The sequence below is a fragment of the Dipodomys ordii genome, unplaced genomic scaffold (genome assembly GCF_000151885.1).
Source record: "Dipodomys ordii isolate 6190 unplaced genomic scaffold, Dord_2.0 Scaffold82, whole genome shotgun sequence".
NCBI lineage: Eukaryota > Metazoa > Chordata > Mammalia > Rodentia > Heteromyidae > Dipodomys > Dipodomys ordii.
The window spans coordinates 11582521-11606774 of record NW_012267298.1 but is presented as its reverse complement, the minus strand read 5'-3'; the positions used below and the strand labels follow the sequence as shown (position 1 = coordinate 11606774).

At 61.1% G+C, this 24254-nt stretch overlaps 2 protein-coding genes across 2 annotated transcripts in view; one reads left to right on the top strand and one right to left on the bottom strand.

Moving 5' to 3' along the window:
• Nucleotides 1–18417, top strand: part of Mroh5 (maestro heat-like repeat family member 5) — a 29084-nt gene extending 10667 nt beyond the window's left edge. The window contains exons 13-30 of the mRNA XM_013025141.1: nt 134–229; nt 506–610; nt 842–850; nt 1554–1683; nt 1926–2095; nt 3225–3374; nt 3584–3738; nt 6912–7071; nt 8708–8886; nt 11179–11334; nt 11792–11906; nt 12676–12819; nt 16043–16219; nt 16851–17006; nt 17451–17573; nt 17689–17791; nt 17880–17954; nt 18317–18417. Coding sequence (XP_012880595.1) covers nt 134–229; nt 506–610; nt 842–850; nt 1554–1683; nt 1926–2095; nt 3225–3374; nt 3584–3738; nt 6912–7071; nt 8708–8886; nt 11179–11334; nt 11792–11906; nt 12676–12819; nt 16043–16219; nt 16851–17006; nt 17451–17573; nt 17689–17791; nt 17880–17954; nt 18317–18417 — 2304 coding nt within the window. The remainder of the gene's footprint in view (nt 1–133; nt 230–505; nt 611–841; nt 851–1553; nt 1684–1925; nt 2096–3224; nt 3375–3583; nt 3739–6911; nt 7072–8707; nt 8887–11178; nt 11335–11791; nt 11907–12675; nt 12820–16042; nt 16220–16850; nt 17007–17450; nt 17574–17688; nt 17792–17879; nt 17955–18316) is intronic.
• Nucleotides 18418–20095: 1678 nt separating this feature from the next.
• Ptp4a3 (protein tyrosine phosphatase type IVA, member 3) overlaps nt 20096–24254 on the bottom strand; it is a 5774-nt gene continuing 1615 nt past the window's right edge. Inside the window, exons 2-5 of the mRNA XM_013025155.1 lie at nt 23265–23357; nt 21657–21787; nt 20882–20956; nt 20096–20587 (exon numbers count right to left, since the gene is read on the bottom strand). Of these exons, the coding sequence (XP_012880609.1) occupies nt 20470–20587; nt 20882–20956; nt 21657–21787; nt 23265–23357 (417 nt within the window). The 3' untranslated portion in view covers nt 20096–20469. The remainder of the gene's footprint in view (nt 20588–20881; nt 20957–21656; nt 21788–23264; nt 23358–24254) is intronic.

Genomic DNA, 24254 nt, shown 5'->3' with positions numbered 1-24254 from the left:
CTTGGCTTCCAGGATACAGCCATGGGCTCCGGTGGGGTAGAGCCTGGCAGAACATGGCATCTGTAGGTGCTGTGCTAGACTGACGCCCTCATCCTCTGCCCTCGGAGCACGGCTGACCTCCTCCCTTGTACAGGCCCTGTACCGGCAGACCACGGAGGCCCTGGACCGCATGCTGCAGAGTCTCGTCAAGCAGAACCCCACGTCAGACGAGCTAGACCTCCTGCTGTCGGTGAGGGCTGGGTGCAGGAGCTCCTCCCCCTGCCCCCCTCCCCGCGGGCTCCACCCAGGTCACAGTTCAGGACCCGTGGGACGTCACCACGGAGCCATCCCGGGAAGGGCGCACGGGCAGAGGGCACCGCGGGGCAAGGCAACGGCGTGGGCCCCAGGTGAAGGGGCCGCGTCACCCCTCCCTGACACTTCCGGAGCCCTGACCGTGCCCCTCCATCCCTGGACATCTCAGAGATGCCCCCGGCCCCCACACCCTGACCCCCCACCCCCGCCACAGCACATCTACGTCTGGCTGACGTCGGAGAAGGCGCACGAGCGCCAGCGGGCTATGCAAACCTGTGTGTGCCTCCTCGAGTTCGTGAACCACAACCACTACCTGGACGTGAGTACCGGCTCCCCGCCCCAGCACCTGGGCCTTCTGCCCCGGAGCCCTGGGCGCCACCCAGCCCCGCCAGGCCCCCTGGCCGCGGGCACAGGGAACGGGAAGCAGGCTGTGGACCTGGGCAGAGCGCTGGTCCACACACCTCGAGGCCCAGGCAGATGCTGGCCGTCCTCCAGCCCCCGCTTCTCACCTGTAACAGGAGGGATGAGATGAGGAGAGGATGGAAGGCAGCCCGAGGAAGTGCTGCTAGGCTGCGGCCGCACAGATGGGCTGGGGGAGTTAGCCACACAGGGAGCAGCCCCCACGCCTGCACTTCACCCCCCGCGGGCCTCCACACGCCAGGGTGGCTGCTGTCCCGGGAGCTTGCGATGAGCGTGTTCTCACTCAGATCCGGAGCTTGCGATGAGCGTGTTCTCACTCAGATCCGGGCTGACCTCTCAGGGCAGCGGGGGGAGGGGACCAGCACCCCGCCTGGGGCCTGCGGCCCAATGCAGTGGTGGCAGGAGGGACCGGCACTGTGCGCACATGCGGGGACTTGAGTGGGAGAGCAAAAAGACTCGCTCAAGATTAATCCTGTGTCGACGTGATGGATGAATTCGATGATTTATGTGACTAGAGCATGTGAGCTGGCCAGTTATTCTTACAAATAAGAGCTAGCGACATGTGACACTTGGTAGAGCTTTGTGCGTATTTCTGTGGGGCTCTGGATCTCCTGAGCAGCTAGGGTGACAGGACTGAGGAATGAGCCACCGGCGCCTGGATCCATTGTGTTTTCCTCAATATTGCCTTAGTCGTAGGCTTTCTCTTGATTGCCACGTTCTTTAGTAGCCCATCCCATCTTGCTAGTCCCCAGCCCCAGCTCCGCCACCCGGTTTGGGAGAGGCAGTGCTGGGCACCCGTGGCACTGTGGGGGCCACGGGAGGAACATGCCCTCAACTGACAGGGGAACTTCACGCGGATCGGGAAGCTGGCGGGCATGCTGGGTATTCTGTGCCAGGATCCAGACGGGACCACCCAGTACCACAGTCTGGAAGGGGTGGGTCACCTCTACCCGCTCCTGACGCACCAGAAAGGTGAGCGCCCTCCGGAAAGATCTCCCCCCACCCTGTCTCAGCCACCACTTCAGGCGGAGCCACACCAGCACTCTGAACTTGACCGTGCCCCAAGCCCCGTCTCCAACTCATCCCGACAATGACCTCCACCTCTCAGACCCCCGGCCTCAAACGGGGCACTGGCCAGCCCCAACACTAATGAGCCGTCCTTCCTCTGGCTGTCTCCATCCTCGTCCGGCCTCTTCACCCTGCCCTGACTGCAGGAGGGCCAGAACAGGTGGAGTGTCAGAGCCCCAAGGAGCCTCCCCAGACCCACACAGAGAGAGCCGCCGTCTGGAGCACTGGAGACCAGGGGGACACCACCCTGATCGCCCAGGAGACAGTGCCCCCAAAGGAACACATCTTCCAGCTGGGCAGCAACCATGCCATCAAGGTCAAAACCTGTAGGGTCTGGAGGTGGGGGGCGATGAGCAGGGCAGACCCCAGCATCTGGGGGTCAGAGTCGAGCAAGGATCTGGGGGTCAGAGGCTAGATCCTAGGGGTCAGAGGCTAGCATGGGATCAGGAGGTCAGAGTCTAGATCTGGGGGTCAGAGGCTGGCACAAGATCCAGAGGTCAGAGGCTAGTATGAAATCTGAGGACCAGTGTTTAGTGCAGCATCTGTGGGCAGAACTAGTTGGTCTTCAGCAACACACATGGCGTCCAGCCAAGCTGAGACGGTTGTGTATGAGGCTCAGAAGTGCCCTGGTGGACGCCGGACCCTGTGTTCTCAGTGGCTACAGCAAGCCAGCCCAGAGCTGAGTTTACACCAGAGAGCCTAGGCTAGGGGCAAGAGCAGGCCAGGGAGACAAGGCTCACCTGGCTGTCACCCCAGCGGAGGCCTGCAGCGAAGGTGGGGAAACCACCAGGAGCACATTACCAGCACCTGGCAATGGGAGGCACTCTAGCAGCCTCCTCAGGAGAGCCATAGACTGACATCATCAGTGCAGGCCCATGTGAGGACAGGAACTGACGTCATCAGTGCAGGCCCATGTGAGGACAGACTGACATCATCAGTGCAGGCCCACATAAGGACAGACTGACGTCATCAGTGCAGGCCCATGTGAGGACAGACTGACGTCATCAGTGCAGGCCCATGTGAGGACAGAGACTGACGTCATCAGTGCCGGCCCACGTGAGGACAGACTGACGTCATCAGTGCAGGCCCATGTGAGGACAGAGACTTACATCATCAGTGCAGGCCCACGTGAAGACAGACTGACTGACGTCATCAGTGCAGGCCCATGTGAGGACAGAAACTGACATCAGTGTAGGCCCACGTGAGGACAGACTGACATCATCAGTGCAGGCCCACGTGAGGACAGACTGACGTCATCAGTGCAGGCCCACGTGAGGACAGACTGACGTCATCAGTGCAGGCCCACGTGAGGGGGCTGGTGGAGTGTGGCCTCCCACATCTGATCTCAGAGTCTTGGGATCTGGACAAAGGGGAAGGATGACAATGGAGTCAGTGGTGGGGACTGGGGGCCTGAGGGGCCGGGCGACGCCCTCTCTACTCCACAGGTGATCATCAGGCAGCTCAGCTTGGCGGAGCTGACAGACTTCCTCTGGACAGTCATCGACAACCTGGGCTCTGCCAGAGAATTGCACACGCAGGTGGCTGCCCAGCTGCTTCTGTCTGTCGTCCAGGAGCATGGGACCAAGCTGGAGACTGTAAGGGGTTGGGCCTCCCCCCACCACCCAGGGTGGCCGGGAGGGCAGCAGTCAGCTTCCAGGGCCCTGCTCTTGGCCGGATGGAGGGTGGGGCTTCCAGGGCCCAGGGAAGATGCACCCCCACTGAGCCCTGCAACTGCCGACCCAGACTCTCAGGGTCAGAAGGAGCTGGGCTGGGCCTCCCCATCCGATCTCCCCTCCCCACACAGGTGGCTGAAATGGGCCAGGCCATCCACCAGCACCTGTGCACCATAGGCAACCCCACAGCCAGGGAGCAGGCCCTGCAGGCCATCACGCTGCTGGCCCACAGCCACGCCCCGGAGCTGGTGGCCGCCTTCCTGGACTTCTCCATCCCTCTGGACAGGTGCCCAGTCCTGCCCTCGTCCTCTGCCCCCCCCAAGCTGTCTGCTCCCTTGAGACCCACAGACATGGAGGAGGCTGCACACCGGGGTGTTGACACAGACCTCCGGGGTGGGCACCGGAGGCTCTGATGACCGCCATTTGTGGGCCTTTCACCCGAAACATTCTCTTTAGCTTCTGTCACCCCATTGCCTGGTGGCAGAGGGATCCCAGGACCCTAAGTGCTCCTGGAAAGACCTTAGCCAACTCCAAAGGCCCGCTATGGGTCAGCAAAGGCCTCCCTCTCCTTCCCCTCCTCTTCCTCTTTTCCCCCTCCTCTTCTTCCTCCCCTTCCTTCTCCTCTCCCCTTCCTGCCTCTCTTTCTCCTCCCCCTCTCCCCCTCTTCTTCCTCCCCCTCCCTCTCCTCACCCTTCTTCCTCCTCCTCCCTCTCCTCCTCTTCCCCCTCCTTCTTCCTCCTCCCTCCCTCCCTCTTCCTCCTCTTCCTCCTCTCCTTCCTGCTTTTCCAGAGCCCTCCAGCAGCTACAGCAGCCTCCAGCTGGGGGCTGGCCTTTCACAGACCCTGAACCAGAGATGGGTGCAGGCCCCCTCCCTAAAATCCCGGCTCAAATCCATCCCACATCCTCAGCCACCGTGTGCCCTGCACCTGGCTTGGGGACACACTAATTCCCTGCCCTGCACCAGTGACACTCCCTCCCTTTCTCTCTCTCTCTCTCTCTCTCTCTCTCCCTCTTTCTCTCTCCCTCTCTCCCCCTTGACCTCTCTCTCCCTGCCACCCTTCCCTCCGACTTCCCCCAGCTTAGCCAGTGTGCCCCCACAGCCCCCACAGCAGCCTCCTCCCACGGCACCATCCCCTCCCTCTGCTACCAGCGAAGCCCCAGAGGCGACAGAGGAAGGCCAGGGCCCTGCCACCTGCACACGCCCCTCACCCGGCTCCTTCCCACCCAGCATCCCACCTCGCGCAGCCCAGCCCGCCATCACTTGGGCACTAGCAGCCTGCCATGACTTTGCATGTGAAGGTGTCTGCGTAAGGATTTTGAGGCTCCATCAGTGGTATAAATTCAGACCTTAACACAGGCTTTGTGCCGGGCACCAGTGGCTCACTCTTGTAATCCTAGCTACTCAGGAAGCTAAGATCTAAGGGTTGTGGTTCAAAGCCAGGTCAGGTGGCAGAATCCTTGACGCTCTTATCTCCAATTAACTACTAAAAAGGTGGAGGTTGAAGCTGTGGTTCAAGTGGTAGAACACTAGCCTTGAGCAAAATATCTCAGGGACAGCGTCCCAGCCCCCAAGTTCAAGCCCTAGGACAGGCACCAAAAAAGTATCTTCTCCCATATCGTGACCTGCCTTCCATGCCTTTGACCTCTTTGTCGGCAAGATGCTGGCTCACCCCACTGTCACACATTTGCACACCCAACCCTGCAGCCCACCTGGACATGATTTTCTTGTAGACACAAGGCAGGGCTCCACCCAGTTCACTGGCTGATCACGCGGTGCTGGCCTGGCCGCTCGGGTGCTGTGGCCTCTCCTCTGTCCCCAGGGCCAGTACCAGAGTTCTACTTCCTACAGCCTGTGTCCGCAGAGCGTATCTGTGCCTGCTGCTGGAGTCTCCCTCTCTGTCTCCCCTAAGGCTATCTTGGACCCTTTGCATTTCTACATAACTTTTAGAATCAGGTTGCTATGTTTCCTTTTCTGTATTTCCCCTTTTAATTACTTAAAAAATTTTTGATTCATGCTCAATTGTACAAAACTAGATCTGACCCAAGCTTTAGCTTGGTCATTGGTCACTCCCTGGTCAATAACAGTTACTACTAAATTATTCAGTTGATCTCTTAGTCATGTTACCTACATTAGTAACTCACTTTGCTACTTACTTGGCTTGGTGACTGTTTTATCAATGTGGGAGGGACCGCGGGGCAGTGCTGTCTGACTCCCTGGGGCCCCACCAAACGCTGTCCACGGCAGCCATGTCTCCCATTCCCACCAGCACTGGCCAGGCTCCGCCACGCCTTAGTCCTTCCCGTTCCTTGGACGGTGGCTGTCCCCAGAGGGGTCAGTGGCACGTGGAGCTCTGATTTGCGCTGCCTGCGGACATGGCGCTGGTGCCTTGCTTCCCACCATGGGAGAAATGCTCTGGAGAAATGTCTGCTCAAGCACTCGGTCCATGTGCGGGTTGGGCTGACTGTCGTTTGGTTGCTGACATGTTGCTTCTGTGCCCCGTAAGCCTGCTTGCGTCACTGCCATAGGCTGTCCGGGTCACTTCGTATTTCCAAGCCTTCTGGCTGGTCTCTGCCCCACTTAGCAGGTGCGGCCCACAGCTTTTCACTCAGCCAGTCACCTCGAGAGAGCACCTGTCACCTTGGCTCCCTCTCCCCCACCTCTGTGCCCTCCTCTCTCCTCTGCCCTCCTTCCTCCTCCTCCCCCTCCTCTCCGCTCCCCTGCTTCATGGGAGGCTGCACCCCCACTGGACCAGAGATCCCTTCTGGTTCTTCCCTCAGCACAGGCTGTAGGCTGAGGCCCAGAGGCCCAGGGAGTAGACAGAAATGTCACCTCTGGGTACCAGTGCCCATGGGTCATCTGTCCTCCGTCCTTGTGATGCCACTGTGGCCCCTCACTGCAGTCACCAATCTGAGGCCCCGAGGGGCTAAGTGCCTTACAAAAGATCTCACAGCCCGTGGGGGGCAGGGAAGGGCCTTGGTCCAGCCCCTCCAGGCTTACAGAGCCTCCTCCATCTCCTGGGGCAATGGCTACACTGTAGAACGTCCTGGAGTCCAAGCCACGTGCTCACTTAGCATGTCAGGTCTGGGGCACAATCCTTAATGCCCACTCAGCTACCCCCAGTGTAGCCCACTCTGACACCAGCCCAGCACCCAGACTCCAAGACCATGTGCTGGTCACTGCGTCTCAGGACCGCCTCACATCACCATGCCCTTAGGAAGGTCAGAGAGGCCAGGCTGGGCCCAGAGTCTGGACAGGGCTTGATCAAGGCAAGCCTAGATGCCCCTCTGCAAGGTGGGCACAAAGGCACTGCCCCAAATAGAGTTCTGCACATAGCTCGGGCCCAGGGACCCTTACCCTGGGGCTTCTTCCAGGCATCCAGACCCAGGGCCTGGGGCCTGCTGGCCTAGCCAGGCAGGCCTGGATAGAGCACGGCCCTCACAGCTGCTCTCTGCCCACAGCCATGCCTTGCGCCTGTGGAGGGCCCTAGGGGCCGAAGAGCCGATGAGCAGCCTGGTGCTGGGCATGCTGCTGAACTGGCTTCGGGTGCGGCCTCTGCCCCCTCGCACAAGCGGCAGCAGCCCTCAGCCCAAGGACAAGTCCTACCTGCGCTCACTAGCTGTGAGTCTCTGCCCCAGCCCAGCCTGGCCAGCCTGGCCTGATGTGCTGAGCTTTGGTGGGAGGAGGGGGGAGAGGGGAAGCAGGGCCTCGGGAAGCATCCAGCTCAGGCTCTCTATCCAGCTCCCACTCCCTGGCCCTGAGTCTGGACACAAGCGTTCCCCCACCCATCCCCAGGACTGGTAAGGGGGCTCCATCCCCACTGTGCACCACACACTGTGTCAGAGTCGTCTCAGGAGGGCCCTGGGGGCAAAGTTCAAGCAGGGAGAGCCCCTCCCATACCCCCATGTGCTGTGGAGTTCTGGGGAGTCACAGATGCTGGGACACCCATAAAGCAGCCCCACCCTCCTGGAGGGACCTTTCCAGCTTGCTCATAAGCCCAGGCATGCCTGCCTCCGGGATGAGGCACTCCCGGCGTCCTGTCCCTCGGCGTCCTGTCCCTCGGCGTCCCGTCCCTCCCGGCGTCCTGTCCCTCTCGGCATCCTGTCCCTCTCGGTGTCCTGTCCCTCCCGGCGTCCTGTCCCTCTCGGCGTCCTGTCCCTCTCGGCGTCCTGTCCCTCCCGGCGTCCTGTCCCTCTCGGCGTCCTGTCCCTCGGTGTCCTGTCCCTCGGCGTCCTGTCCCTCTCGGCGTCCTGTCCCTCGGTGTCCTGTCCCTCGGCATCCTGTCCCTCTCGGCGTCCTGTCCCTCTCGGCATCCTGTCCCTCGGTGTCCTGCCCCTCGGCGTCCTGTCCCTCTCGGCGTCCTGTCCCTCTCGGCGTCCTGTCCCTCTCGGCCAGACCCCGGCAAGGCAGAGGCTGGGCCTGACCCTATTTGTGATTGCAGGCATGATCCCAGCCCCCCAAAACTGCCGCACAGCATCACGGCTGCCCCTTCCCTGCCAGTGTCCCCCCAAACAACCACCTGGAGCCCCAAAACAGAGCAGCAGTCCCATCAGGGGACCATGCAGCCCCATGGGACAGGACCCAGGCTAGCTCACACAGGACGTCCTGCCTGAGTCCCAAGAGCCCCAGAGCTGCCCCTCCTTGACATGGATACCCAGCACTGTCTCCCAGCCCTACCACAGAACAATCTGGACCACACAGTCAGGAGGCATGGCGGGCAGGGCTGCTGTCCAGCTGCCAGGGAAGGGGAGCAGCCATTCCCTAGGCCCCTGTAGACATGAAGCTGAGCATACCAGGGTGCTGAAGGACAGGACCCCCACCTCAGGGAAGACCTGCCTGAGCAGAGCAGGCCTCCGACAGCCACTGCGCACGGAGCAGAGGGCACAGTCGGGCTGTCTCCAAGGTGGCCCTGGGGGTCCACTCGGAAATCCTTGGGTGTGCCTGGGCATCATGCCAGCCCGACGCAGGGGGGAGGTCAGGGAACACGGCGCTGTTGGGCAGCGGGTCCAGCTGCTTGGAGAGAGGGCCAGGCAGGGTCTGCACAGGTGCGGGGGGAGTGGGAGGGGGGAGGGGGGGCACAGGTGGCAGGGGCTGCACAGGTGGTGAGGCCCAGTCCTGGCAGGAATGGCATCTGGACACTTGGATTTCTCCCCTGGGCATTAGAGCAGTGAGGGAAAACCACAATCCGTCTTGGGCATGATCGGCGCTCCTGGCTCAGCACCCCAGGCCCCGGCCCCTCACCTCATCTCCCCTACAGGCCATGAACACGCTGCACGAGCTACAGTTTGCCCGAGAGTTCAAGAAGGCTGTGTGCGAGGCCTACCCCGAGCTGTTCCTGGCACTCCTCACCCAGGTCCACTACATCCTGGAGCTGGATCTGCCCACTGAGGCTGGGGCGGAGCAGCAGGCACACGAGGCCACGCCCAGCCCCCAGAGGTAAGTCCAGAGCTGGGTGCCCACAGCCAGTTCTGCAGACGTGCCTGGGGCCGTGCTGCTTTAGCAAGGCCTACACACCAAGAGGCCCAGAACAACAGGACTGCGCTGTCTCCTGTCTCCTAGCCTGAGCCCAGATGTCCTGGTTCTTCCAGCCGGTGGCTCCAGCCATCCCTGGAGATCAGCTGCTGGGAGCAGGACTCTAATCTCAGCCTCTGCTCTCCCTGTGTGTCTGGGTGTGAATGTCCCAGACACAAGTCATCCTCCTGACACATGTCCCGCCGCAGGTGTCTTGGCTACTTAGGTGGCCATTGGCACATTTTTGTGAAGGTCATGGACAGTTGTAGCCTCATCCCCTCCTGACTGGGGGGGGGGGTAGAGCAGAGGGAGGGAGGGAGGGCTGTGGCATCCTCTCCTGGAACCGGGCAGGCTCCCCGAGCTTCCCAGAGCACCCCGTCCTAATTCCTGGAATCCAATAAGCAAGCCTTTTCGAACCACTGGGGCTCATGCGTTTCATTTGTTTGTATTATGAGGTGCTTCATGCAATTTGTCAGTCTTAACAGCTCTCCCCAAGGCTTGTCGCTGAAAAGAATGTCACTGCTTCTCTATCGTCTCAGAATTCCAATGTGCATGAAGTTCCTTTTTTTTATTCAGATCAACTATGCAATGCATGAATCTTCCCTAATAAGCTAATAAAACGTTCTCCTCCCCAAAGTGTGGCGGGTTGAGAGATAAGCGAAGAGGAACAGCCTCCCTCTGACTGCTTCTCTTGCTTCTCTCCCTTCCCAAAGCCCTTCCCTGGGCTGCTGCCCACAGATATCTACTCACCTGCTGAGTGACCCCCCCCCATCCTCCATGAATAGCACACCACCCCGCCATGATGCCAACGCTATCTAACACCAGGCACCCTTGCCATTCTTCCTGGTTTGTCCCTGGCCTGTACCCCAAGAAGAGAAGGTCCTGAAAGGCAGGGCTGTCCACCCCTCCTGGGAGCCCCATACCCCAGGGGCATCTGTGTGTCTCAGGATTCAACATTCCAGGGATGCCTCCTCATTCATCAGGGGCAGCTCTGTTTCTTGGGGCCCCAGCCTGGCTGAGCAATCTCAAGCCATATCAATCTGCTTTGATCCATCTTAGCTCTGCCACCTTCCTCTGGCTTCTCTAGGGGTAGGTCTCTCCCAACACAAAAGTGTCTCCCCCACCCATTCCAAGTACATTGGCTCTGATTGGCCCAGCTCTTGTCACATGCCCACCCCTGAACCAATCCCTGGGAAGCAAGAGCACTTGAGGCTCTGGTTGGCTGGGCCTGGCTCCCATGCCTCCTATAATATACCCAAGAGGTGACAGAGCTTCCCTCCCCCAGGGGAAAGATGCCCCTTGGCCTTGCGCTGGGTGCAGAGACTGTGTGATGTCACTCAGTGTACCATGAGGGAGGCTCACAGAGGGGGTCTGGGCACCCACTGTGGAGTAGCCCAGGGAGGTAGGTGCCCAGGACACCAAGCGGCAGCCTTGAGGCAGGGGGGACTTGTCTTGTGTTTTCATGGTTCCTGGTTCCCAATCGGTGAGCTGTCCCTTGAGCCTTGGAGAGAGGGGATTCGGGCAGGGCACCCTTCCCCTGACATCGCCTTGCTTTACGGGCTTTACCCACCACGGTCAGTCACAGCCAGGTCTTCTCCTTTCTCCCGTTGTGGGCTGACCCTGAGCCCACCCTGGCCACCAAGCAATCAGCCCAGGGCCATCCCGGTTACATGCGCACTCGTGTGTGCTGAGGTCTCCTGGATTCTCTGTGTTTGAGGGCAGAGCCTCAGTACTGGAAAGAAACTTTCCCTTGATTCCACACAGCTCTCCTCCTCCCTTCCCGCTACACCTCCTCACAGCTCCATCTTGTCTTTAAGCTTCTGCACCCCTCCAGGCTCAGGCATGGGGGTGGGGAGGCCACGGAGCCCTAGCTGGCCCAGAAGCTCTCTCCAGCCCTGCCCTCTGAACTCCACTCCTGAATCAGTGCTGGGCAGTTGCTGTCTCCTGCAGGTGACCCCAGGACCCTTGGCACTGCTGCTTCCCCGGGAGCCTGCTGTCTCCCCTACAAGGGCTCTCACTGGTCTCTGGCTCAAGCAGGGCCCAGGCTTGGGTGGGCATTGACTGTCCATGCTGCAGGCTGCCCTGCCTCACCCTAGGCCTCAGCCCTTCTGGGGGCAAGAAGGGCAGGAAGGTGCCATCCCGGGAGAAGGCATAGAGGCTGAGCTGGCTGGGGCAGGGGTGGCCTGGGCGCGCGCTCCAGCCCGGACGGACCCTGAGCTCCATGCTCCGCCGCAGCACATCGGTAGAGGCACTGAAGAGCCTGCTGTCCACCACGGGGCACTGGCACGACTTCGCCCACCTGGAGCTGCAGGACACCTGGGAGTACTTCACCTCCATCCAGACCTACGCGCAGGGCGTGGGCCTCCTCGCCAGGTATCCCTGGGGAAAGGAGCAGGAGCCTACGCTAGGCTTGGTGGATGTGTGGACCCCAGGAATGGGACCCAGGCCCCATCTAGATCACCAGCGCCCCCACAGGGCTGTGTGTGAACAGCATCCCTCAGATCCACAGGTGCTGGCCCAGTGGCTTTGGGCACAGGATGGCAAGTAGCCTCAGCCCCGGTCACAGGCAGGTGCACGGTATTCTGTAGGCTCAGGTTCCTCCCCTGCCCCATCCTGGCCTTGACCTCCTCGGGGACAGTGTCTACTTCTCCACCCCATGCCTAGCCCAGGCTTGGCACAGAGTGGACAGCCAGGGCACAGAGGTGGAGGGACTTTCTCGCAAAGGGGAATGTCCACTCAGGTGGGGACACCCCTGGCCACCTAGCCTCCCCTGCCCGGTGGTGCTGGGTGTGGTTGGACAGGGACGGCAGGCCAGACCCCGCCCCCGCAGGGCCATGGTACAGAACCAGTGTAAACAGATCAAGGCATTGCTGAGCCACCTGCTGCCCAGCCTGCAGAGCCAGGAGGAACGGGAGCGGAAAGCAGCCATCTTCATCTTCATTGAGGTGAGCTGGGACCAGGGCGTGGCACCTGACAGCAAAACCCCATTGGACCTCGCCCCAGTGGGAGGAGGCTACGGGAGGGGGGGTGTCTCGCTCATCCCTCACCTCCAGCTCTGGGTTGGGGCCCCTCCATCAGCCCCCCGCAGCCTGTAGCCATGTCTCTAAACATCCACCCTCTGCCCCAAGATGCCTCAGAACTGGCCTCTGAGTTGAGGCCAGGCAGGAAGGGCTTGGTACAATTTGAGGATCCTCTCCCCACCCAGCCAAGAGACACAAATGAAGCCCTGTCCTCCCCTGGCTTGGCTGGCCACCAGCAGCCCAGGCTGGTGAAGCAGAAGGGGCAGGTACTGGGCTATGGCCGGCTTGGCCACTGTGGGCTCTGAGCATTAGCAGGGCTTCGAGGTAGGGTCACCTCCATGATGGCCACTGGTGACCAGATGCCTTTAACCCAAGCCTGAGCCTCCTAACGCCAGCTCCAACCCAACTAGCAAGATTTCCGGGCAGCCTCTCCCCAGGTGCCCATGAGCCAGCTATGGGTATAAGTTGGCCCTAGCCTCACTGCATAATGCAGACCCGGCCCTTCCCCTCTCTGGGCCAGTGTACCTGAAAGAGTGGACAGGTAACTTCCAATGTGTGTAAGCCCAGGGGGAGCTAGCTAAGGCCCCTTGCCCCTCCCAGACACTGGCCCCCCTGACCACCAATGAGGGTGCAGCCTACCGGGAGGGAGGGCCGGGCCTGAGCAACCTGCCTTCTGGGACCACCCCTCCCCCAGTTCCTCTACAGCCCCGCCCTGCTGGAGGTGCTGTCCAGGCAGCAGGCACTGGCCATCCTGGCACAAGGCCTCGAGGACCCCAACCCCAAGGTTCGCGTGTCCAGCCTGCAGGGCCTCGGGAACATCCTCTTCCACCCAGAAAAGGTGAGCGGGGTCACCACGCCGGGGGCAGCGGGGCCCACGGGCCGGCACGCCGTCTCTGTCACCTCCACTGGTGTGGCCGGGGACACCTGACACCTCTGCACCAGTTTCCCATGTGGGAGGGAGCACCGCACCCCTCCGCACCGAGGGCAGAGACAAGCCAGCCAGCTGGCTCCCCAGATTGGACATCCCCAGAGGTGGGGGACCCAACGCCCTGTCTGCCTCTCCGTGGTAGACAGAACGTGAGTTCCTGCGGAGAGCAGCGCAGGCCTGTGGTCAGCCCCAAGCACTTTGTCCCCTTTGTGGCGGGCACCCTGCACAGTGCAGCCCTCCCAGGCTAAAAGCCAGCTAGACAGCAGCGTCCTCGCTGACGGGGCAGGGAGAGACCTCGCCTTTGCCACCTCTGTCTGGGGAGACGCGCCTCGCCCCCGTGTCTGTTGAGGAAGCTGTTATAGACACAGGACCTTCCGAGCTCGCAGGACAGTGTGGTCACCAGGAGTCACAGAGGGATGCTTTCCAGAGAACCCAAAGCCTTTCTACCCCCAGTCTGGCTCTCGCCACTGGTGTTCAGCTTGTAGATCTCCACAGGAGAAAGAGGCGCCCATCATTAAGGTCCCCCCAGTCAGCAACGCCCTTTGCACAGCACGTGACACATAGTAGGCACTTGAGAGTCGAGCTGGAGAAAGCATTGGTTCATCAATTTCTACCCGCCTCCTGACCATCCACCCTTCCTTTCCATCTACCTAGGCAGCTATCCATCCACCCATCCATCACCAACCTTCCATACATACATACTCCCACACACCCCTCCATCCATTCATCCATCCAACCCTCTACCCATCCATCCACCCAACCATCCATCCACCCATCCAACCCTCTATCCATCCATTCACCCATCCACCCATCCATTCACCCACTCATCAATCCATCAACCTTGTGTATATATACCCTCCATCCCTCCACACAATCATCTACCCATTCAACCAGTCATCTCACCTTCCATTCATTTACCAATCCATTCATCTTCCAACCTTACATATATACACACATATCTACTGACCCATCATCCATCCATCCACTGCTGCATCTACCCATGTATTCATCAATCCTTTCACCCATACATTGTCCACCCACCCTTCTATCTGTCCCTTCATCTACCCATGTATCTCCTTAGCAACTCATTCCTTTACCCACTCACATACCCATACAACCACATCAACCTATCCATTCATCCACCCACCCAAACATCCTTCCCCACCTGTTCATCCTTCCATCTGCCTACAAAACCACCCACCATTTATCCATTTATCTCTCATCCATTTATCCCCAGCCATTCATCTGACTATCCAGCCATTCAGCCAGCTACCCATTCACCTGTATACCTACCCACTCATCCATCCACCTATCCAGCCATTCAGCCAGCTACCCATTCACCTGTATGTCTACCCCCTCATCCATCCACCTATCCAGCCATTCAGCCAGCTACCCTACCCCCTCATCCATCCACCTATCCAGCCATTCAGCCAGCTACCCATTCACCTGTATACCTACCCCCTCATCCATCCACCTATCCAGTCATTCAGCCAGCTACCCATTCACCCGTATACCTACCCCCTCATCCATCCACCTATCCAGCCATTCAGCCAGCTACCCATTCACCCGTATACCTACCCCCTCATCCATCCACCTATCCAGCCATTCAGCCAGCTACCCATTCACCTGTATGTCTACCCCCTCATCCATCCACCTATCCAGCCATTCAGCCAGCTACCCATTCACCTGTATACCTACCCCCTCATCCATCCACCTATCCAGCCATTCAGCCAGCTACCCATTCACCTGTATGTCTACCCCCTCATCCATCCACCTATCCAGCCATTCAGCCAGCTACCCATTCATCTGTATACTTACCCACTCATCCATCCACCTATCCAGCCATTCAGCCAGCTACCCATTCACCTGTATACCTACCCCCTCATCCATCCACCTATCCAGCCATTCAGCCAGCTACCCATTCATCTGTATACCTACCCATCATCCATCCACCTATCCAGCCATTCAGCCAGCTACCCATTCACCTGTATACCTACCCCCTCATCCATCCACCTATCCAGCCATTCAGCCAGCTACCCATTCACCTGTATACCTACCCACTCATCCATCCACCTCCATCATCTATTTGTTCCTTAGTCCCTTCATCTGACTCATTCTTTTTGTTTCTGAGCAAACTTTATGGATGTCCTAAGTTCTGGTATCAAACATTAAATTAATTCTCAACAACTGAGTCACTTAACTGTAAAACACTCCTCATAGGCACCCACAGGTGCCAAATGCACTAGGATCCTGGCTCTTTGCTTAAAAGTTGTAAAAACAAGTCACCTGGCTTGCACACATTATCGATAAACAGCACAAGATCTGGGGACATCCACCGTGCTTTCCGATGATCATCGGAAAGAGAATTCAGGGGTGTACTGCCAACAAGTGGGACGGGCAGAATCAGCTCACAGTGGACTCCCTTGAGGATCCAGTCACATCCACGTTAAGATCCAGGGATCTTTCATTTTAATCTGGTCGTGGGTGGCTCTCGCCTGTCATCCTAGCTACTCAGGAGGCTGAGATCTGAGGATCACAGTTCAAAGCCAGCCGGGGCAGGAAAGTCCATGAGGGTGTCATCTACAATTAACCACCAGAAAACTAGAAGTAGTGCTGTGGCTCAAGTATTAGAGCTCTAGCCAGGCCCAGAGTTCAAGCCCCACGACCAACAAAGAAAAATAACAACAATAATTATTATTTTAAGATGGTATAAAAATGGAGCACAGTGGTCATAACACGAAAAGCCCGAAACCACCACCAGGGACCCATGGAATTCTGCTTATGGGGGAAAGCAGGGGCTTCAGTAGGTGCCCCTGGACCTGCCTCCACTGGTCCAGCTCCAGCCGGCATCTGACCCATGGGGAGCTGGAAATGGAGCGAAGGCCAGACGGGACGGAGGGAGGGAGGGGTGACTCAGGACCAAGAGGAGGAAGAGGCTGAGAGGGAGCAGTACAGATCCCGTCTCCTGGGCTGCACTGCCCCAGGTAGCCCAGCATGGGGTGCCCAGGGGCTCCGCACAGCCTGTGGCCCGGGGGACAGGGACAGGGAAGGGATAGGGGTGCAAGGGATGGGGGTGCAAGGATAGGGGCTCCAGGAGGAGGAGTAGCCCACGCCCTCACCCCCTGATCCACAGAGAAGCCTGCTCCGCAGACAGATCCCACCCTTCCTGGCCGGCTTCTTCCAGAACAGCGAGGCCATGGTGGTGGGCGTCATGAAGACCTTGTCAGATGTGCTGCACTGCCTCGGAGCTCAGGGCGCCGGGGCCCTGAGCCTCAGCGTCGCTATCAACGCCCGCTCCTTCTTCGATGACGTGAGCGTGGGGCCAGGTGGGGCTGGGTGCGTCCCACGCGGCCCTCCCTGCGCCTCCCTGGGACCTGGGAACCCCACGCCCCTCCCACTCTGGGGGACTCCAAGGCCAGGGAGCTGCAGGAGCCCCGGCCACAGGTGGGCTGGCCTGCCCGGTCCCTGTGTGGCTGAGCAGTGTCAAGGCCAATCTCTCTCCGGCCCCTCCACCTACGGCTCCACCAGTGGCCCTGCAGTCCCCCAAACCTAAGACAAGTTACATCTGCAGCAGCTACCCTCCCTTCGCTGGGAGAAGGGGAGCAGGGGGTGAAGCATAAGTTCTGCACCAAGCTGGATTGAAAGGATGCAATCATTGGGTGTGAGAAACAGGCTGCCGTGTAGATGAGGACAGTCTGAGACGTGGCCTGGGGCCCTGCCTGAGGGGGGAGGCCTGGCTCAGTCTGAGGGAGGAGGCCTGGCTCTTTCCTGGATTCCTGTCTGAAGGGGAAGGCCAGGTCCAGGGCCCCTGCAGGAGTTGGAGGCATGGTGCTGCCCTGGAGCGCTAGGCCTGCCTGAAAAACCCCTGCTGAGGGAACCTAAAGAGAGGAAGGCCCCATGTTAGGGGTCCCGGGCACCCCCTCCAAGCCCCTGCCTCACAGGAGCGGGACAAGATTCGAGCAGCAGCCATGGCATTGTTCGGAGATCTGGTGGCAACGGTGGCAAACAGGGAACTGCGTGGGCTCCGGACCCAGGTGTGCCAGAGCATGCTGCCTCTACTCCTGCACCTGAAGGACCAGTGCCCGGCCGTCGTCGCGGTCAGTGCCCGCGGTGGCTGCGTGCACACGAGGGCATTCACAGAGGGGTTCATGTGTGTGCACGTGTAGTGGCCACACACCTGTGCACACACTTGCATGCATGCAAATGCACTCACACGTGCATTCTCACTGTGCTGTCTCTGTGAGCCAGGTGTCTGTTCCCCGCACGGGGCATGCACAGGGCTCTGAGGAGCACTGAGCTTGTACACTGGCTGCAATACTCCCTGCTGTGCCCAGCGTTGGTGGCCTCACTGTCACCTGGGACACGCAGCACAGCTGCAAGGGGCCAAGTCAGAGCTACTCACATCCAGCCTGAGGCTGGGCGCTTCCCCGGACCTCAGCCTGCCCGGGCGTCCTCAGCACTGTGGTCACTGAGGGAGGAGGTAGACCCCAGGCCCAGACACACAGGGCAGTGGCTGAAGTGCCCCCTGGCTGTCCCCACAGCAGGCCAAGTTCGCCTTCTACCGCTGTGCGGTCCTGCTCTGCTGGCCCCTACAGCACACACTGTTCTGCACGCTGGCCTGGGAGCATGGTCTCAGCGCCCGCCACTTCCTCTGGACCTGCCTGGTGAGCTGCTGGGGTCCAGGGCCGGGCGTGGGGCCTGGGCTGCCCGCCCCGACCCCTCGCTGTCTCGTGGGGGCCGGGCCAGCCCGGTGATGATGAGTGGGCTTCCTGTGGCCAGATGACCCACAGCCAGGAGGAATTCGGCATCCACTTATCCCAGGCCCTCAGCTGCCTGCACAGCCGCCACCACCACATCAAGACCTGGGCAGCGCTCTTCATAGGTGGGCAGCAGGCCGTGGGGGAGGGGTCCTGGGGGAAGGGACACAGGGTGGCTCTGGGCCCCCAAGAGCTGTCAGCGGCCTCTCACAGGGTACACCACCTGCTACCACCCTGAGGCCGTGGCCCAGATGACCAATGACATCGACGGAAAGCTACTATTTTGCAGTAAGCAGCCCCTGTCCTGACTCCACATACTAAGACCCACTTCACAGATGGCAAAACCAAAACCCCAGAGATCAGCGGCTCCTCCAGCTCCTCCCCAGCCTAGTGCCAGCCCCAGCATGGGACCCAGGCCTCTCCCGCCCTGCCTCTGTCCCTGGCCTGGAGCTCCAGACAGGGCCCCTGGGGTGTGGGGTTCTGCCCAGCCCACTGAACCCCTCCAACAGAGCCAGGGCACAAGGGGTGGGCCGGCAAATGTGATGGAGCATGAGGTCTTGGCCCTGGCTCACACCCACCCCCACGCGGCTGCCTTGGGGCCACTCCACGGCCAGGTCCCCTCTGACTTGTCTCTTCTCCCATCCCTGGAGCTTTCGAAGATCTCAGAAAAGACCCAGAACCAGGCATCCGGGAATTTGCCACCAGACTGCTCTCCTTCTTCCGGGAGGTGTCGACCAGATCCGAGGACTGACTGGCAGCCGCCTCCCTGCCTGTCCTGCGCCCCGAGCCCATGCAGGGCAGCCTCGGTGCCGCTCGCCAGAGCTCGGCTGCAGGACATTTTTCCATTTGAAAGAAAAGTCTAGATTCAACAAAGCACTGTGGACCCACCAGCTCCCCTCCGTGGCCCCATCCCAACATCCGCAGCCCCTCCGCCGTGGGCGGGGACTGCCAGCAGGGCAGCAGAGACGGGCTGTGAGGGTCGGGAGCCGTGATAGCCCCTCTGCTTCCAGAGACACAGCCAGCTCCGCGTGACCCCCTGGCGCCCCTGGCCTCTGGTCTGTCTCCATCTTGGAGCCATGTGGGGGCTGAAGCTGATGGTGGGGAAGGATGTCAAGCCAGGCAGGGACCCGAGTCTCCCTTCCAACCCCTCCACCCTCCTGAGTCCAGTCAGGGCAAGTCCCGGGGCTGGCAGGCACGGCCAGCCTGGCCCACGTCGGGCTGAGGGCAGGGGAGGGTGCCATCCCTCAGCCGTGCTTGCCCTCGTGTGGAGTGGCAGGCCTTCCCTTGTCTGTGCCCCCCACCCCACCCCACCCCCGCCAGATGGGCCAGCCAGCTCTCCCAGGCTGGACACCCCAGCAGAGCTTTCGACCCGCGCATCCCCACCCCTCGACCCCAAGGCCCAGCAACGAGCCCTGCCGGACAGAGGCCTGGGCTGCTCCTGTGGCCAAGCGCCCCACCTCGCCTAGACAAAGCCCAGCCTATCGTCCCACCTCCCTAGCCTCTGCCCGCGGGGAGCGGCTATGCGTGTTCAGCGTACTTCTGCATCTCCGTGTCACCAGCTTGACCACTAACCTCACAGGGCCGGCATCCGAGCCTGGGGTCTCTCCTGGATCCAGCCTGATGGGCCGGGGCAGCAGGGGCCAGAGAAGGGTGGGCTCTTGGAGTGGGTTACTCTTAGCCCTCCTGGCTGCCCTCGAGAGCCCTGGGCCCTGGGCAGCAGGCCCACCTGCGGCTCTCAGGCCTGGCCCCTCAGACCTGGCCCTGAGTCAGGCACCGTGGTGGTGTCCCATGGCATGGACAGGCAGGCTCTGGGGAGGTGGCACACAGTAGGTGCTCAGACACCCACAGCAACACCAGGCCAAGCCAAGCCTGACAAAGCAGGCCTGGAATGGAAAGGGGGAGCCGTGTCCCACCTTGTCCCCTTCTAGGGCTGCGGGAAAGCTGCAGCCTCCCCAGGCCACCCTAGGACTCCTAAGGCAAGTGCAGGGACACAGGCCTGGGGGCAGGGTGCTGCCGCTGGTGGGTGAGCCGGCGGAGGAAGGAGGAAGGAGCGGAGATTTTAGGGGCTCAGGACCCCTTTCAGGTGCCTGGCGACCCAGGGCAGGTGGGTGGGCCCAGAGGACAGAGTGCCAGTTGGGGACTGGTGCGTGGTTGCCTGGGCCTGTCCAGGGCCTCAGACGCCACCAAGGGGAAGGGATGGCATCAGGGGCCCTGGACCAACAGCGCCCCCATCCCACCACACACGCAGTCGAGGCACGTAGGGCCAGGCCTGGCCACCAAGGGGCGCTGTGGGAGCACACGGGAGCCCTAGCATGAGGGGCAGAGGGACAGCAGTAGTAGCCTCCCAGGGCCGTGGGGTCACCCACCCCCACCCGGCCCTGTGTCCAGTATGCACACGTAGCCACGGCTCCCATTTTATTGCCTTCAAATGTCCAGAGCATCTGACGCCCCGGGATCCAATAACGAGGTGCCGAGAACAGATGAGGGATTGCCAAAAAGGGCCAGTGGTTAAAAAAACACATGCCCCACAGCGAGCAGGCCAAGGGCAGCCTGCAGCCGGGACAGCGTGCTGCCCACAAGTCCAGGACAGAGGGCCAACCGGCCTCAGAGAGGCAGCCGTGGGCCCTGGGGCACGTGGGTGGAGCTGCAGACAGACAGGAAGACAGAGAGACCGCACACCGCCACGGCCTCCTCAGACACAGGTGCACGCAGCCCGGGGGAGGCCACGGGATGACACAAGGCAGCCAGGACAGGCCTTGACCGACGCGGCCATCACAGAGCTGGGCCTGGCCAGGCTCCTGCGCTACATGACGCAGCATTTGGTCTTGTGTGCGTGCGGGTCTTTGAACCGCAGCCTCTGCTTGGGCCGGTACTTCTCCAGGTAGCTGAGCTGTTTACTGTTGATGGCTCCACGGCGCTTCCTGCAGAGATGGAGACAGGCGGCCGGGTCACCAGGCCCCGCTCAGCCCCCACCAGCCCGGGCTAGGATCCATCCCCCTGCACAAGCGACAAGGCCTCCGTGCAACCTGAGCAGCCTCAGGCCAGGGAGCTGCACAGGCAAAAGCAATGGAGCACCAGAGGACAGAGCGGTGTGACAGTCCTGCCCTCCCCCAGCAGCAGGAGCCCTGCACCCAGTCCCTCAACCCCTCCCACCGCCGGGCATTCATGGGTCCCCACCCCTGAGCCCTCAGCCCCTCCCACCGCCGGGCACTCACTGCCGGATGAACTGGATTGCGTCTTCATACTTCATCCCACTTTCAATGAGGGCCAGTGCCACGAGGACCGGAGCCCTGCGGGCATGTGACAAGGGCTGGTCATCCGAGCCCCCCCGTAACCCGTGTCCCCCAACACACCACCTCTGGAGACGCGGGCATGGTGTTCCAGAGGCCTGATCCTCTCCCGTCCCCCCAGCCCCTCCCAGTTCCCTAAGCTGCTCAATGGAAGGCCCAGACCAACTTCCTGGGACCAAATCCCAGCTCCCTCCAGGGTTCTTCCTGGTTGCAACAACTTCTCCGTGCCTCTGTGCCTTGTGGGTAACTTGCTGTGAACAGACCAGTGCCCAGGCCAAGTGTCTGGGATGAGAACTCGGGACACGGCGACTACCATGATGCTGGTGGTCCCTTTAATGGATGATTCCCTAGCTTGGCTCATTTCCAGCCAAGCCAGATCCTGTTCCTTCTCCAGGAAGAGCTGCAGGCCCAGCTCAGTGGGCTGGGGGGGGGGGGTCTTTGTGTCTAGGGAGGGGCAGGTGACAGCAGGAGGGGGTGAGGTTCGGCTTCGGAAGGCCTTCCTCCCTGCCAGGCTATGGGAGGACTTGCCTGGGACCCTGGAATACAGGCAGCTGACTCTGGGAAGGCCAGGTGGATGAGGCCCGCATCAGAAGGCAGGAAAGGCAATGCACAGGAAGCCAGGTTCAATGTGAACTCCCAGCACTAGAGCCTGTTGAACCACTCCGAGTCCGGCCTGCCACCAGCCCCACCCATGGCTCACCTCCCCAGGCCCGCTACGCAGTGCACGGCCACACAGCTGCCCGGGTCATCGCAGAACTTGGCCTTCAGCAGGCTCAGCCAGTCTTCCACCACCTTGCCGGGCGGAGGCGCCCCGTCATCGAAGGGCCAGTCCTGAAGAGGGAAGAACTGAGAACCGACGCTGGGGCCCGGGGAGAATGGGCAGTGCCAGGGCACAGGGTGCTGAGCCCCAGGCCTCCCTCCACTCCCCCCCTCCTCCTCTGGGGCCTTTCCCCTCTCTCTAGAGGCTCCTGGTCAGCTGCCTGTGGTTTGGAGTTAATTTTTCTCGAAGGGACACCAATCCTGAGGCTTGAACTCAGGGCCTGGGCACTGTCCCTGAACCTTTTCACTCCAGGCCAGCGCTCTACCACTGGAATCACAGCTTTACTTCTGGCTTTTTTGGTAGTTTATTGGAGATGAGAGTATCAGGGACTTTCCTGCCCAGGCTGGCTTCCAACCCTACTTGGAGTGCTGGACTCTCGGCTCCTCAGATCTCAGCCTCCTGAGCGAGGGTTACAGGCGTGAGCCACAGCACCTGGCCTGCCTGTAGTTCTGGTGCCACAGCCTCTCCCACCTCTTGTGCCAGCGGCAGCTAGGAGCCTCTGGATCAGTGGGAAAGCAGCAACGTGCTGCCGTGTCCTGCCAGCGTCTACCCCAACCCGATCTGCCTGGGGGAAGGAAGAGGTACTTGGTGCTTTCCAACCACCCACACTAGGTGAGGCTCCGAGTGGCCCATGGGGACCCACAGCCAGGAAGGGACAGCAGCAGGACTCAGCCCCGACCTGATTACCCCAAACCGCCAAGCCATGGTTGTTCACGACTACAAGAGGGTCCTTGCCCAGGAGCAGCTCAGCACCAAGCTAGTTGGGGCCTGCCTCCCCGGCCTGGCCCACCCAGGCCTCCCTCCTGCACCAGGGAGCCTGCCTGCAGCCCGTCCCACAGCGCTGTGTCAGCCTCCACAGGGTCCCCAGAGCCACAGGCACCAAGGAAACAGCCCAGGAGGCCTCAGGCCTCCACGAGGCCCTCCCCAGATGCCCACGGCTGCCCAGCTACAGGGCCCCGGGCATCTGGCATACAGAGGCTGAGATGAGGCCCCCGGGACAGGCCCAAGCACAGAGGAGCCAGGCTGCTGCTCGCTCAGAGCATGGGGACGCACCCGCTACGTCTCAGCTGCTCTGCACCACGGGGGCCCGGGCCAGGGGCCCAGGCAGACACTCCCCAGCTAAGTCCTCCTGACTGTGCCCCACAATGCCTGGCCCCCAGGCCTCCATTTCCCCAGGGGGGATGTGGGTCTGAGGCTTGGTAACATCAGTGAGGACCGCCCACCCCGACATGCAGGAAGGCCTGGCTCTCGGGAGGCTAGCCAACACTTCCCCCGAGCGCAGCAACCCCACCTTCGGGGGGGGGGGGGCAGAGGAGCCATGCGCTCAAGGTCCTCTGTCCCAACGCTCACTTCCTACCGGTGCCCGCGTGCCCACGGTCCAGGCACACACAGGCCAGGGACCAACAGGCACGAGAGGGGGCTTCCATGCTAGACCCACAGCCAGGGCCCCACCCCACCACCACCTCACCACTGGGGCCACACCCTCACCACCACGGTGATGCCATCCTTCTCCAGCGGGGCCTTGTCGTAGGTCACTTCGCACACGCGCACCACAGTGGTGGCCCCATATTTCTTCAGGTCCTGGCAGGATGGAAGGAGGGAGGGGGCTGGGCAGGGCACCTGGACTGTGACCCCCAGGCATGCCCATGCCTCCTGGGGGCCCAGGACAGGACTAGGTCCCCATCCCTGGACATCAGGCCAGGGAACTGTCCCCTCAACCACAGGAGGCCTGTGGCCTAGCAGTGCAGGAGGCCTGTGGCCTAGCAGTGCTGGACACGAAACTCGGCGACAGGCAGGATGGCTGGCGGGGCTGCGTCCCTGTCCACCCGCCCACCTTCGCTGTAACCCATACCTCCACCTCCCACATAGCCCCTTCCTCCACCCTTCCGCCCTGTGGTGCTCAGGACCCCCACCTCAGCAGCAAGGCTCTCCCAGAAGGTTCTGGGTGCCCAGCAAAAACAAGGCGGGCTTTGTCTACTCAGCTGGAGGGCCTGGCCCAGCACCGTCCTGCATAGTGCCCACGTACCCGGCCTCGGCCATCAGGGCAGCAGCCCCAGAGGCCCAGGGAGCCAGGCCCTGCACACCGGGGAAACCCCGCACCTACGCAAAAGGTCAGGCAACTCACAGCCAGATACCGGTATTTATACACGGGGGCCGGGCCAGCTCCCCACCTGCTCCAGGCTGATATTTTGGGAGTGGTGAGAATCACTGGCCTTGCCAGTCAAGGGACAGAGACATCAGACACAGCAAGGCTGGAACCCAAGCATTCCGAGAATGCAGGCAACAGGGCACTGAACCGACCTCCCCAGCCTTCAGAGAAGGAAACACCACCCAGCCCCAAACACTGCTGCTGCTCTCGCACGCTGAGCCCTGACCCGGCTCACACACTGAGTCCTGACCCTGCTCACACACTGAGCCCTGACCCTGCTCACACTGAGCCCTGACCCTGCTCACACTGAGCCCTGACCCTGCTCACAC